The sequence below is a fragment of the Pholis gunnellus genome (assembly GCF_910591455.1).
Source record: "Pholis gunnellus genome assembly, chromosome: 6".
In the NCBI taxonomy this organism is placed as follows: Eukaryota; Metazoa; Chordata; class Actinopteri; order Perciformes; family Pholidae; genus Pholis; species Pholis gunnellus.
Genome location: NC_136532.1, coordinates 22,623,693 through 22,638,651, shown reverse-complemented (window position 1 = coordinate 22,638,651; position 14,959 = coordinate 22,623,693). Strand labels below are relative to the sequence as shown.

The 14,959-nt window shown below is 41.7% G+C and overlaps 2 protein-coding genes across 3 annotated transcripts; one reads left to right on the top strand and one right to left on the bottom strand.

Moving 5' to 3' along the window:
* Positions 1-1,119: 1,119 nt before the first annotated feature.
* hscb (HscB mitochondrial iron-sulfur cluster cochaperone) lies at positions 1,120-6,776 on the bottom strand. Its single transcript, XM_079160831.1, has 6 exons — positions 6,320-6,776; positions 6,107-6,203; positions 3,069-3,158; positions 2,744-2,888; positions 1,555-1,602; positions 1,120-1,395 (listed from the first exon to the last, which is right to left on the bottom strand). Exons 1-6 carry the CDS (start codon positions 6,685-6,687, stop codon positions 1,289-1,291), a joined length of 855 nt encoding a protein of 284 aa, XP_079016957.1. The 5' UTR covers positions 6,688-6,776; the 3' UTR covers positions 1,120-1,288.
* Positions 6,777-6,839: 63 nt separating this feature from the next.
* On the top strand, positions 6,840-14,063 carry lrrc8ab (leucine rich repeat containing 8 VRAC subunit Ab). Of its 2 annotated transcripts, XM_079161257.1 has the most exons (4): positions 6,840-6,976; positions 7,652-7,745; positions 9,514-11,632; positions 11,794-14,063. In XM_079161257.1, the coding sequence occupies exons 3-4, from the start codon at positions 9,521-9,523 to the stop codon at positions 12,067-12,069; spliced, it is 2,388 nt and encodes a 795-aa protein (XP_079017383.1). In that variant the 5' UTR covers positions 6,840-6,976; positions 7,652-7,745; positions 9,514-9,520; the 3' UTR covers positions 12,070-14,063. The 2 variants fall into 2 exon arrangements, with proteins under 2 accessions (XP_079017383.1, XP_079017384.1); XM_079161258.1 differs by lacking the exons at positions 6,840-6,976; positions 7,652-7,745 and adding an exon at positions 8,336-8,422.
* Positions 14,064-14,959: the final 896 nt, after the last annotated feature.

Below are 14,959 nucleotides of genomic sequence, written 5' to 3'. Positions count from 1 at the left end.
GTCTTTTTTTCTCCCCTTTCGTCTCTTTCAAACTCCATTTTAAAGAGTTGTGGGAGACAGCAGTGGCCACGGTGTTGGTCGATCACATTTTCTCATTAATTCAAAGGTGCCGTAGATGCTTTCCGATTACGACCTGAATAATAAATAGGCCTGTTAGTCTCCTTGTGGTGGGCACTGTTTAATTCAATGTCCATCCATGTGTATTAAGGAAACTGCCTCTCCGTGGTAAAACAGCCCGAGACAAATGACATTGTGGTTCCAGACTTAATAAACAACCAGTCACAATGTGTTACAGTGGGATGGTCCAGTGGGACACGGGAAAAACAGTGTCAGTGTAAAACCACTAATACATACTAAATGGTTTAGGTTGTCACGCTAGTGTGTGTCAAATAACATTTTTCATATGACATGTGATCCGATGGTTCCCTTTCTGCCATCAGATTAAGTGACGACCCCGCTATTCTCAGCGTGATTGCACCTGTATCGGTTTCTCGGATCAAAAGCCTCGATGTGACTGGAGCTCCAATTTGCAAAGCAATTACAGATTATAAATGTACGGTGTTTAAAAAAAAAAAAATGAAATGAGAGAGATGGTGGATTAATTTACATTCTGATGCACCTATTGGTGTGCTGCAGGCATAGGTGTGCAGGGTCAATGTGCATCAATTTATGAGCTAGAACTTTACACAGATCACAGATCTTTGGCTCATCGAGTCATCGTCATTCAGTGGTGTCTTCCATGATCATAGCGGCAATGCGAAGCCACCATGAATAATTCAACAGGTTGTCTACCCCAATACAGCACTTCGTCCTAGTTTCTTATCCAGTGTGTACAACATGCGCCTCAGCATGACGATTGTCAAGGTGTTATGTCTCCACCTAAAGGCACCCTGAGGAACTGTTCCTGCGTGCTGGATTGATAGGCAGGATAATCATATAAACACTGAGCAGAACATTTAATCAGTGCCAATTATAGATCTCTGTCATATTTAATGATATATTAGGTACAAGTGGATATGATTAGGCTCGTGAAATTAGTGGAATTCAAGGGAGATACTGCATGCATCCAATTACACCCTTGTATCTGTACAGTTTTTAATAAAAATAAATAGCAGATTAAGTACAAATCACCATTAATTCAGTTTTGTAAGATGCATTACAAGTAGTTTTATTATTCAACTTCAACAATATGTTTATATAATCTCAAGACAAATGTGCAATAATTTGTGTGCTTCTGTACAAAACTGTTTTTTTTAAACAGTAACTACAAATATTAAATAAAGTGACACTAAGGGGGAAATGACATGAATTCAGAAAGTTTTTCCTTTACTTTCTCTTCGATGTTCGCGTAGTATTTCATTTGGGCAAGCAGTGCTTTGGCGGCTTGAAGCTCTCCTGATAAAAAAAAAGAAAGAAAGTGAAAGAGAGTGCACAAGGAAGTTCAATCACTGACTCACTCGGTGACTTAAAGGAAAGCTGCGGCAGAGGTTTCAAAACAAAGGAATGAGTGGGAGGAACTAGAAAATGCTTCAATGCAACGTCTGACTATAATACCTTCAAGAAGGGCAGCGTCTATCGCCTCCGTCAAGACTGCCAGTTTCCCTGCAAGTGAGGAGGAGACAAGTTCCAGTTCTGCACGTGTTAACAGGACATGGCACATACAGTGCTTTTTATAGACGCTCATAAGCACACTCGCCCCTGAGAGTAGCTGCTTGATGTGAAGTTACACAAAGCTCATGGATACAATGAATTATTTAAGTTTACAAAATGGGACACAAATTGAACAGATCACGTAAAGCATGTCATGTCATGTATGCATCATTCATTGGTCAGAAATTGTCAACGTTGTTGTGCATTGGTTATTAACGGTAGGCGATCATATCCCATATTTGATACTATGGGCGCATTTTTTATGAATTAGCCATTCAGTGGTTCTCTAATTATCTTTCTATATGGTCGTTTGCATCGTGAGTGGCGGAGTCCGCCATTGCTGGCTTGGATTCATATTGCCTACTCATCATGCGGCAGAGTATATCGTTTTTTTTTTTTATCATTATCGCGACGTCAACTTATTCGATAAACACATTGCAAAAGTCTGATATCGCACTCTGGGATCAGTAGAAAATGGCACCTAAACATTTAACCATTTTTCTTTTTTTATTGGTGCCTTTTGTGTTCAGTTCAAATTAAGTATAGAAATAATTTCCTTTCTTTTTTTTTAATTCAAGGAGCAATTCATTGTATTTTAGCACTGACTCAGTACACCGTAATATCTATTTATTTATCGCAAGGAATATCGTTATCGCGATATTCAGCAACGTTATCGCATATTTCCCACATGTCGTGCAGCCCTGGCATGCATTCTAACAACGTGAGTTTTTTTCAGTTGCACTGTAAACCGATGCATCAATTGTTCTCGGAGCGCTGGCTTTAGTATCGAACCACACTTGCTGTTACCATGGTAATTACAGATGTCACCAAATGGACCAGAACTGAAAATCTTAAAAGATTACAACTTTAACCCTGAGAATAAAGAATGTCTCAGCCCAGTGAGCAGCCAAGACTTTTTGAGGCATGGAGGTAAAACTAGTCTGAAATATGAAATAGCTACATATCTGAAGTGTCAGTGTCAATTCTCCAGGTATATCTTCTCTCCCACCTGTTCTAATTCACGATCAACGCTCGGCTCAAATCGATCCGCCAGACTTTCACTCAACAAATAAAAACGGGCATATCTGTTTACCTTTTGTGTCCTGGCCGATCTTATTGGCGTCCTCTGGAGTCCGTGCTTCATCAACAGCTTCATTGATCTCCATCAGCTCCATCAGGAACCCGGAATCGGCCCCGGAGTCGGTGCCCTCTTCTGTATGCACCCCCTCCAGCTCCAGCTGAAATATAGGATGGAAGTTCATCAAACTCAACTGCACCTTTTTTTTTAATGCATGTTACTACTTTTGACTGACAGATGGTGGAGATGGTTCTTTAGAGCAAGCGATCAGACCAGACAGAGCTTGCAGTTATGAAAATAAACTATTCATTAGAAGTGAAGTCAGAGATTTCAAACTCACCATATAAAGACCACGACTCAAAGGCTTAAGCAGAGTCTGGTATGCTTTGTTCACGAGAGCCGAGTGGCTTTCTGAATACTCCTGTTCTTTCTGCAAAAAAGAGGATTCTGTTATGTTTGCTTCTAATGATGTTCAGTCCACATTCATTCATTTAAAAAAAAAAAAGAGGAAAGGAACTGTGTTGCTGTGAATTTTAACCAACATGCTGTGCATTTGTATATTCATATTATCCAGAGCTACACATCAAGCTGTCACAAATTGGAATTATATCTGTGCTATTTTACACCTTGTCATCCCAATCTATACCACTGTCAACTCTTCAAACACAAAATCCTTGGTGATGCTGACAATAAGATGTATGACATACAGCTCCTCTTTTGTTGTCGAGCGGTTTGGGACCCTTCAAGGGATCCAGGTGGAAGTTTGACACGACAGACGTGTGGAAACAAGACGGGGAGGAAAATATCTTGGAAATGGTTGGCAGATCTGAGTACAGTTTGCAGCTATCAGGTCTGTCAGCTCTTGTGAAAATCAATAGTCTCGAGCTCTGGCCCATGGGCCCGTCGTTTGGAGCTGTTTCTCTAATAACAACCAGTGCAGTAGGTGGCTGCCTTGTAGCCTTGTATAAGTAATGAGTTTTCTATACATGATGAAGACCCCTGAGGCGGGAAGATGTCTAATTAAGAAAAAATGGCCAGAGGTGCCTGGTAAATAAAACAGAGTCAGTACAATATTGGACAGGTCGTTTCGTGAAGAAACCATTTAGGCTACCCCGCCTCTCTCGCATGCTGCTGAATAGGAGTCGAGCTTTCATATCATGTCACGACAACATTCCGCATTTTGCTTTTGCACCTGGGTGTACAGAATAAATTACATGCGATGCATCACCCCTCCTCCCCTCCTTAGTACGCATGAAATTTCCAAACTGCCAGGCATCTTTATTAATGATCCACGAGGGGCTAACAACTGTTTACTACTTTATAAAATAACCTATAAAGACCTTCAACTTTAAACTACTCGGCTGCATTTTAATTGTTTTCCTTTCTGTGAAAGAAAATGAATAGCTGCACCCATCAAGGTTTTTATGTAAAACTGCACTTTGGGCTTAATGTAATTTACCTAGTTAGTGCTTTTTTTTCTCCTCACAGTATTCTGATGTATAAGGTACACTTGTCTGTGACAAATCAAGAGTTGTCACAGACAAGGAAGGGAATTTAATTGATTTGATAAACAGCAGTGAGTGATTGCTCCATCCACCAAAATTAGACCTGTTTCCTGTCTTTCCCCTTTAGTGTCTACCAGTATAAAGCGTCACCATGAGTTTGCTGTGTGCCTGTTGTTTCTTACTCAAAGCAGCAGAAGCTGAGATACCCTTAACTTGTAGTCCCGGTTACGGGTCAAGCGGCCAAAACACTTCATCCTATATTTCCCATGAAGCAACTTGATAGCACCTTATTTCCTTAGATCCTTCCTGCCAAGTGAAGAGCCATGTCTTTAAACTCCACTTCCTAGTTTGTAACACAGGCTTTCTGTTGGAAATCTGTAGTCTCATAACCAAAGCTGAAGTAACCCTGATGACATCACTGTGACATAATCGGGGTCATTTTATCCCACTTGACAAATTCAAGACTTTAGAGAACAGTTTTCACATTACTTGTAACTGATCTTTTAAGTGGAAATCAGTGGATGCTGGGTAATATAGCATCTCTCAGCGCTGTTAGCGCTGTTAGTAGACATGGAGGCAATAGATATGCTCTGAACCTTTTGAATTTATTTATTTGGGGTGACATTTTTTTCCTCCTCTGACCAAATATGCTAAAAACTGTTGAAAGGAATTAAGCTAATAATACCACTGGTCCATTCAAGCAGGAGTATGAAGAATAGAGAGGCGTCCACATATGTCAGACAATTCACATCTTTCGACGAACCTTCTCTTACTTAACATTGACTTTACTTGTATGCTTGTGCTTTCTAGTGTTTTTAAAAGTAATTATATCTTTGATCGTACTTTATTCTTTATCATTGAAATGGATGTCATTCTTGAATTTGGTCATTTATAAAGATATTTGATATATATATATATATATATACACAGTACATCTAACTGTGCTTAAGAGTTCACAGCAATAAAAAACATGACACGTCACACTGTGTTTTGTCACTGTTAGCATAGCAAACGTTCCCTCGGATGCAGTGACACAAAATAGATTGTTTTTTTAATTAAAAAGTGATGCTGGAGAAATCCCTGCCTTCAGGCCAACAGAGTCCCCTGTGCAAAGAAAAACATCGCAAGAACATTGTTTTGTTCGCTGTTGCCATGAAACATCTTATTAATCAGTAAGGACAGCCACTTATTGAAGCCGGCTTGCTACCTCAGCACATTTTTTAATCTATTTATTTAACCTTGATTCAGTCCCCATCATCTGGTGCTCCTATTAGTATAATATATAACATATTAATAGCTTCTATTCTGTGTTGGTTTTTTTTGTAAATGTGTACTGTCTGGATGAGATATGATGTGTTTTAATGTACCTTTGTTAATACCAGATTTTGCAAATGCAAACTTAAGCCAAATGTTTGCCTTTTTGCACGCAAAAAGTAGACAATAAAGTACTTTCTATTCTATTCTTTTACTTGTTCTCTTTCTGAGAGTTTTGGTAAACCAGGTACCAACCTGGTATTTCTACTATATTTCTTTGCAAGTTGTCCTCCTTTCTGTCTTAAAGCAATGCTTTCATCTTCTTAGTTGTTTAATTTTTTGATTCCTTGAACTTAAATGCCTGGTAGCTAAATATAGGGAAAGCTGCCTTACATGGCCTAAATTTGTCAATGTCCTTTAAGAAGCACATCTTCAACTTTTCACAGACCAAATCACAAAAAAAAAAAATCTTACTGACAAAACAAAAATGCACAGTTATGTGGTCTAATAGGGACAAAGGGTCAAACCCAATTTCCAGTGTCATACTTGTACTAAAAGATAGGCACCCATGTTACTGGACTGATCTATATTCAGGTTCCCCTCACGTCCCCCTGCCTACCACAGATTTCTGGCTGAAGTTGTCTGGATGTAGCGACCGCTGGAGCTGCAAGTATCTTTTCTGCAGCTTTTGCGTGTCCAGTGTGAATGTGAAGTCACTGCAAAGAGGCAACACATGGTGACATGAGATGTTGTTGCTCACAGACGGACTTGATGAATAAAACAGTAATGGATAGATGACAGTGAGAAATTATAACTAGGACATGATACTTACCAATCCATAATTTTAAAGTAGGATGCATCTTCTTCCGGGGGCTGAATGACTTTGCATGACATACAGAAGAATGCAGGAGTTTTATCAAGAGGCTGTTTGCAATTCCAGCAGTTCAGTTTGACTTGACCTGTGCAGTATTTCCTGATTGAACTGGCTGGATAAGTCGAATAAATAGGTTTTTTTTCTTTTCCCAGTGCGTTGATGTCCTTGTTGCTGTGCCATGTGTCCTTCTTGGGGAAGCTGGTGAACATGCAATGTGCTGCACGTGTAACAGTTGTATAAACGGACTGTCGCTTCGTCATAAGCCAGCTGTGGTGCAGTAAAGCCCGGGATGTGCACAAAATCCGCAAAGTGTTCAATGACAACATTTTCAAAAAAGTCAAACTTGGGGCTGTAATGCAGTCCCAATGCAAACACAAGATATTTTCCTTGCTGTCAAAATGTGAAATTTCTCTCTTCCAGAATCTGAGAGGAAGTGCATTCTTCTTCTGCGCGTGTTCACAGCACCACACTGCCACCCGTCGTCATGGCGGTGTAGCGGGGGAACCGTCCGATGTGCTGGGGAAAACAACAGCTAGCAAGCGGAGCCAACGCACTTATTTAGCAAACTATTTATATCAAAGTAGCGTTGGATTTGATTGCATCACAACAAAAGTAGTAAGTTGAACACCATAGTGTCTTTAATACATGTTAGAAATGTGTCACTGTCATATCAACCACAGCGTTTTGAGAGGATGTAAACTTCCGATGGGTAGTATGTTGCTAGGTTAGCTCACGAGCTAACAGCAGCCTAGCTTAATTTGCTAATGTGTTTTAACAGCAGCGATTTTATTTGTTTGTGGTCACTGCTGATAATTAGCTAGTTGTCAGATACCAGAGTACTTCCCCCAAAGATGGTCTCTCGCATCATTTAATACAATGTATGGAAATGAAACACTCGGCTTTAACTTTCTGTTAAGAAGTGCTTGCTCAGCTAACTGACCTAGCTAGATAACAAAGACGTCACATGCTAACGTAACCGGCTCTAAAGTCCATTTCAGTTAGCCAGCTGGTAGCCTGACGTTTTATGTAACGTTATCTGACGACACGGTCATGACTGCCACGATATGTTACACCATCGTTATGAAGAGCCCGTAAAGCCACAGACCTTTTATCGTAAAAATATTAGTGTTTAAACACAACTTGGATCAGTTAGCTGTTACACGCATGCATGCTTTAACGCTTTCTGTTAAAGCATGTGTCTCCCAAGTGTGTTAGGAAACAGCTGGAACCTCATTAACATCTCTTTTTTCTTGTTCGTGTCTTCTGTTTAACCCTATGGCGATGACAAAGGCAATGGTCGATGAAGAGGTATGGTTACACACAGAGTGGCTTGTCCACCAGGGTCTTCATCAAGCACTGGAACCCAGATAACGCCTCCAAACCGGTGAGTACTTAATTTACTGAGTGTGCTTGTTGTTGTGCGGCAGCATCATCATCTGCTCTTACCAGGCCACCTCCCTTGAATAGTTATGTATGCAGAAGTTTCTCTGATCTGGGGCCAGTGTAAATATGCTCATTTGGTCAAGGGTCAGACTTGGCGTCTTCAGTCCTCGTCTTTGCAGTTTCCTAACAAAGGACAAGCTCTGATGAATGCCAAGTCCCGATCCACGTTGTGTATTTGTAGGTGTGTGTGTGTTTTGGGGGTTGATAAGAGTGCAAAAGGTGACGGTGGAGTATTCCAGAGAGACACTGGTTGGAGACAGCAGTTTCTATAAGGTAAACAGGATCTGGTCCTGAAGGTCGAGGGAGGTGCTTCTCAAGGCCCCCGCAGACAATACTCTGGGTATTATTATCGGAAACGGCTAAGAATAGAGAGCACGGGAGCAAGGTGGCTCCTCTGGCGGTCATGTTGTTTGGGTTAAACGAGCCAAAACGGAACATCATCTTTTAGAAGAGTGACTTCTCAAGCTGACATGCTGGGTGTGTCACACTCACACAGGGCTGAAAGGTTGATTTGCTTTATCTCGCTCTGATGTGCAGCAGCAGCAGCAGCAAAGGAGTAGTCGTGGTTCACTCTTCACCGCTTATGTATGGAGTTATTGCGCTTCATGTTTCGGATTTGTAAGTAGAACCATTTCCAAGTGTGTTTTGAGCAGTTTGGGTTATATTTTCTGGAACATAAATTGATTAAAAGATCAAATATCCACATGGAAATATGATTATTATGCCAACCTCTAATCATAGTTAGTAGTCGTTCTCGATGCAATATACGGTTACAAGGTTTTTGTAACGAAATTTAGATTGTAGTTCAATTTGCTACAAAAAAAACTAAAAGACAATATTATGTATGGAGTGTGGAGGATGAATTCAGGAGTCTCACAGCCAGAGGAAAGAAGCCGTTTTAAAGTGTGGTGGTTCGGCAGCTGATGCTTGAATCTCTTCCCAGATGGCAACAGGATGAACAGGTTGTGCCTGGGTTGGGTATTTCCTTTTAATAATGTCACAGGCTTATTTCAGCTTTCCCTAATTAAATAAACACTAAGTATCGGAGTACTTTACACAGTTTGAATCACTTAGTTTAGGTGTCGTAATCGGCATCAGAAAAGAACAGGTGGGCTCTCTGCATCCCTGTTAATTAGGGTGCCCTCCCTGATAAAAATCAGACACAGAGGTTTTTCTTGATTAAGCCAATCTGAAAGGATTGTTCTGTTTGTTTTTTTACTGATTTATGATATGCATAGCTTGCATAAACTCTCTGCCAGTGTGTTATTTTTCTTCATGTAGACAACCCATTTAATAAGTCCGAAAGGGATTAAATCAAATCAACTTATTTTTTTATCAATTTGGCCACAACATTTTAAATGCCATGTCCAGTAGGACAAACAAGATTAATCGTGTCTGTGTAACAATAGTTCAGTCAATAGCACAGTAAAGTCAATCAGGCAATTCCTTGTCACAGCAAGCGTGAATCTCTATTTTATTACTCCTGGCAGCAATTATCCTTTTTTGTTAGCAGTGTAGTATTGATTTTTGGGTTTCGTATTGTGTTGTGGTTCAGGTGAAGGCTGTTCAGGCATTTGAAGAAGAATTTGTCTTTTTCATTTTGATATAATTAATATCTGTAGTGTGTTGATGTTTAACACGGCTCTATAATTCAGTACGTCACTGTCCTCCGTTATCAACATGTCGTCCTCTCTATTTGTTCCCCACAGATAAACCATGATCCCCATCACTGAGCTGCGGTACTTTGTAGACACACAGCCGGCGTACCGCATCCTGAAACCATGGTGGGACGTGTTCACCGACTACATCTCCATCGTTATGCTTATGATCTCTGTGTTTGGGGGCACACTGCAGGTCACTCAGGACAAGATGATCTGCCTGCCCTGCAAATGGGTGGTCAACGAGACCTGCAAGAAGAACTTCAATTCCACCCTCGCCGCGTCGTTGTTCTCGGAGCCCAGAGGGATCCAGTATGATCTGGACCGCCACCAGTACAACTACGTGGATGCTGTGTGCTATGAGAATAGATTGCACTGGTTTGCCAAGTATTTTCCTTACCTAGTATTACTTCACACCCTCATTTTCCTAGCCTGCAGCAACTTTTGGTTTAAGTTCCCACGGACAAGTTCCAAACTAGAGCACTTTGTATCCATCCTGCTGAAATGCTTCGACTCCCCGTGGACAACTAGGGCACTGTCGGAGACGGTGGTTGAAGAGAGCGACCCGAAACCAATGAAGATGAACGGCTCAATGGACCACAAGGCGTCCGTTATCAGTGAGGATGTTGAAGCAAGTGTTCCGATGCTCCAAAGGACAAAGACGCGCTTCGAGCAGGGCATCGTAGATAGAACAGAAACGGGGGTTTTGGACAAGAAAGAGGGCGAGCAGGCCAAAGCCCTGTTTGAAAAAGTCAAGAAGTTCCGCATACATGTTGAAGAAGGAGACATTGTGTACAGGCTGTACATCCGTCAGACTATTATCAAAGTCATCAAGTTTATTTTTATAATCTGCTACACAGGGTATTACGTGCATGATATTAAATTCAGCGTCGACTGTTCGGTGAATATAGAGAGCCTGACGGGTTACAGCGTGTACCGCTGTGCTCACCCGCTGGCTACCCTGTTTAAGATCTTAGCCTGTTTCTACATTAGCTTAGTAATGGTGTATGGTTTGATCTGCATGTACACGCTTTGCTGGATGCTTCGGCGCTCTCTAAAGAAGTACTCCTTCGAGTCGATACGGGAGGAGAGCAGCTACAGTGACATCCCCGATGTGAAGAATGACTTTGCGTTCATGATGCACATGATAGATCAGTATGACCCTCTGTACTCCAAACGCTTCGCCGTGTTCCTCTCGGAAGTCAGCGAAAATAAGCTGAGGCAGCTCAACCTCAACAATGAGTGGACACTGGACAAGCTCCGGCAGAGGATTACCAAGAACTCTCAGGAGAAGTTGGAGTTGCACCTTTTCATGCTGAGTGGCATTCCGGACACAGTATTTGACCTGATGGAGCTGGAGGTTCTGAAACTGGAGCTCATTCCGGATATCACCATTCCGCCGATCATCGCCCAGCTGGTCAACCTGCGAGAGATGTGGCTTTACCACACGCCGGCCAAAATCGAAGCTCCCGCATTGGCTTTTTTGCGCGAGAACCTGAAGTCTCTGCACATCAAGTTCACGGACATCAAAGAGATTCCCTTATGGATCTACAGTCTGAAGAATCTGAGTGAGCTTCATCTGACCGGGAACCTCAGTGCGGAGAACAACCGCTACATTGTCATCGATGGGCTCCGGGAGCTCAAGAGGCTCAAAGTTCTTCGCCTGAAGAGCAATCTCACCAAGCTACCTCAGGTGGTGACCGATGTGGGCATGCACCTCCAGAAGCTCTCCGTCAATAACGAAGGCACCAAGCTGATGGTGCTCAACAGCCTGAAGAAGATGGTGAACCTGACTGAGCTGGAGCTCATTCGCTGTGATCTAGAACGCATACCTCACTCGATCTTCAGCTTGCACAACTTGCAGGAGATCGACCTGAAGGACAACAACCTGAAGACCATCGAGGAGATCATCAGCTTCCAGCACCTTCATCGGCTGGTCTGCCTTAAGCTCTGGTACAACCAGATCGCCTATATTCCCATGCAGATTGGCACACTGACCAACCTGGAGAAACTGTACCTGAACAGAAACAAGATCGAGAAGATGCCCGGCCAGTTGTTTTATTGCCGCAAGCTGCGCTTCCTGGATCTGAGCCATAACAACCTGACCTGTATCCCTACAGACATTGGCTTCCTCCAGAATCTTCAGTACCTGGCTGTTACAGCCAACAGGGTGAGTACTTGGGTTATGTTTTCCATCATTTTAATCTTTTTTTTGAATATACACTGGTTTCAAAGTCCTTCATGGTTTGTTTGCAACAATTGAAGTTACAAATTCTAACACCGCTGTGTTTCTCTCCCATCATCCAACACCCTCCCCATCTCGAAACATAGATTGAGAGTCTGCCCAACGAGCTGTTCCAGTGCAAGAAGCTCCGCACTTTGAACTTGGGCAACAACTGCCTGCAGTCTCTGCCATCGCGGTTTGGAGAGCTGACCGGGCTTACACAGCTAGAGCTGAGAGGGAACCGTCTGGAGTGTCTGCCCGTGGAGCTGGGCGAGTGCCGACAGCTAAAGAGGACCGGTCTCGTGGTGGAGGAGGACCTCTTCAACACCCTGCCCTCGGAGGTCAAGGACCAGTTGTGGAAAACGGACAAGGAACAGCCTTGAAGAGGTCTGTGGCCCCGAGTGAAAACAGATGCTGACCAACAGGACCCTGGCACAGGAGGAACGCCTCTACTCTCCCACGGGGCTTGTTGAAGCAGGCGGTAGTCCCGCTGCAGTGTACTGCCAGTAAGGTTGGGTATCAAGTGCCAGTTGGGCACAATCAAATTACTGAAAGCTTCTGGTCGGTCTCTTAATTCATAACTGTGCAGTTGGTTGTCCCTTTCTTTTGCAAACAACTCCTCAGACCTTTCCAGTACAACCCAGTGATGATGCTTTTTTTTTTTTTAGCAATAATGTAGCAGTGCCATTGTGATCAGCCGCGTGGGGGGTTTCATGTCATGCTTCTCAGTAGCTGTACAGAAGTTTAAGTATGCAAAACTGTACGCCAACTTCGCTAAAGACAGAAAAATAACTTGAACACACTTTCTTGTCTAATCCAGATAGAATACATTATTGAAATAATCTGTCCAGTGTTGTTAGTTTCACACATGAGATAGCAAGCTGATCACTAAAACCTCTGCCTCATAACATGCAACGGGATTAATCATAAATCATGACTGGCTACAGGCTGTAACTCTTGTTTTTTATAATAATAATAATGCAGATAAGATCACAAAATAAGATATTGATATGTTTTATTATTATGATTATGACACCAATCACATGCAAACAGTCAAGTTAGCAATCCTATCCGTTTTAGTCAGAATAATTGTAGTCCATGCCTTTTATAACTATTGTTTTTCGGGCCCTCAAATCCCTTCATTTGTGCTTAGTTTGAAATGGATCTGAAAATGATGAACATATGACATGAAAACCACAAATCAAACGCTGAGTCGTGTCAAGAAAGGTAATGTGAGATCCTTGTGTTTGAGAGGAGACTGGTGAGTTCCCATTGGTTGGCCTGAGTCTCGGTAGCGGTACAGCATGTGGTGTTGGACTCTAGAGTGGAGGGTTGATGGCTTCTTCCTCTTTAAAGATGTGTAGTGTGTTTGACTGAGTGCTGGGAGAAGCAATCACTCTACTGAATGCTTACCCAGTGGACTATTAATCCAAAATATTCCCCCCCATACAATGAAGTTAGTGGAGCATGTTATCAGCAAGCAGATACCCAACCATTACTGCCAGTACACTATTCAGTGGGGATTTAGCAACATCGCTGTCATGCTGCATTCACACTGTTTGTATGTAATGAGCTGCACAAATCAAATGAAGGTTTTGGATGAGATGAGTCACGTCGGCATCAAAAGCATTGAATTGAAGTTCATACAGGATAACACAATGGTTGGTGACATTGAAATGGATCGTCAGTAATATGTTTGAAACACTAGATTGCTTTATTCTCATCTGGCCTCAGTTTGTTAGTAGTTTTGTTTCTGTTTAAATCATGCTGAACTGCATTAGTCAAAATATGGTGCAATTTTCAGTGTAGATGCTGAACTGTGCGTGAGATTACGGCCATCTTTAATCGTAAACTATTCACTTCCTGTATTGGAGTCACTAAGGTGAGGTCAATGTGGATACGTTTTTTTCTCGGAGAAAGAACAATGCAATAAGGTGCAACATTTCTGAAGCTTCATCGTCGTGAAAAACTAGTTACCTTAACAACACCTACACTACACTTAATGTACGGACAAATTGTAATTCCTACAAATTCTTTTCTCATTGGCAAAGAGAGATTTTTTTTTTTTTAAAGAGCCATGGCTAGCAGATCAGTTGCCTTAACTTTGATTCACTCCTGTGTTATGTATCATTTCTGTTACTTCTGTTGTGGAGTTGAAAACAAATGATTGTTTTCTTCACCGTGTTTGGATGCAGATAATTCTCCTTAAAGCTGCACTAGACTATCCACGCCCAGCTGATAATGGGAGTTGGAAACAAACAGGACAGGTTTGTTTGCTTTAAATGTGTCATTCATAACTTCCTGTGGACTCCTCGCATACCTGACACCAGTAACCAACGAGGGCCAATAAAAGATCCATATGGTGTCTCAACAGTGATTAATGACATTGTTTTCTGTTGCCTCACCTCGCCACATTGACTGCTGACTCTATTTCTCCTGCCATAGCGTCAGAAGGGCATTAGCATTATGATTTTTAATTATCCAGTGTATTTTCTACCGCTCTTTATTTGTCAAAGTGATGTAGAAATGTAGAAGTTGGGGTTAGATTTTTGGAAAACGTTGGTTGACGTTTATTGTGTAAAGGATTATTCTGTGCCAGATATACTCTCCTCTTATGGAAACACATTCCTCTTTTCTTTTTTATCACAAAATCAAAATGACAAAAGTCATATATTTTGTTTTATTACATAGCAAGCAGGTCCTGGGTTCATGCACACGGCAGTGTACATGTCTTAGTTTCTCTTTTTATTCATAATTGTGGGAGATATTTATTTTGTTGTGATTGGGCCTCCGTACTTTTTCCAGGTCCGGTCATCTTATTGTCATTTATTTCTCTGGTTTCAACGTGTGTTCATTTGTAGAGAAAAGTGTAAACGTGTTTGCCTGAGAGTAACTTTTCTGCACTTGTGTTTTGCCACAGTAAGCAGCACCATGCTAAAAATACATAATTCTGGATCAATGCACAGCTCTGACACAGCACAACACCTAACAGGCGCTCTTGTGTTTACCCAGAGAACAAAGTCATCAGTTTATGTTTTAATAAACCTAACCGCAAAGAAAACTTATAGACAGTAGCAATAGACAATACAGTGACTCGGTTAAAAAGCGTAGGAACAGTTTGAGACGTGTACATTTATTTCAGTAACATGTTTAACTATGCTATCTTGTGCAATATTGCCTTTATTTCCACTATGTAAAGGTTTGATGTAGTTTTCACATGTGCACGGGCATTCTTTTGGTCGCATTCGTTTTACTGCGGTGATGGTGAGAAGT

Coding starts and splice junctions, on each gene's coding strand:
- lrrc8ab (XM_079161257.1), top strand. CDS start 9,521: ATGATCCCCATCACTGAGCTGCGGTACTTTGTAGACACACAGCCGGCG. Junction 11,633..11,793: donor TGGCTGTTACAGCCAACAGG/GTGAGTACTTGG, acceptor CTCGAAACATAG/ATTGAGAGTCTGCCCAACGA.
- hscb (XM_079160831.1), bottom strand. CDS start 6,687: ATGTTGTCATTGAACACTTTGCGGATTTTGTGCACATCCCGGGCTTTA. Junction 6,204..6,319: donor TACTTTAAAATTATGGATTG/GTAAGTATCATG, acceptor GCCTCTTTGCAG/TGACTTCACATTCACACTGG. Junction 1,603..2,743: donor GATCGGCCAGGACACAAAAG/GTAAACAGATAT, acceptor CCTCACTTGCAG/GGAAACTGGCAGTCTTGACG.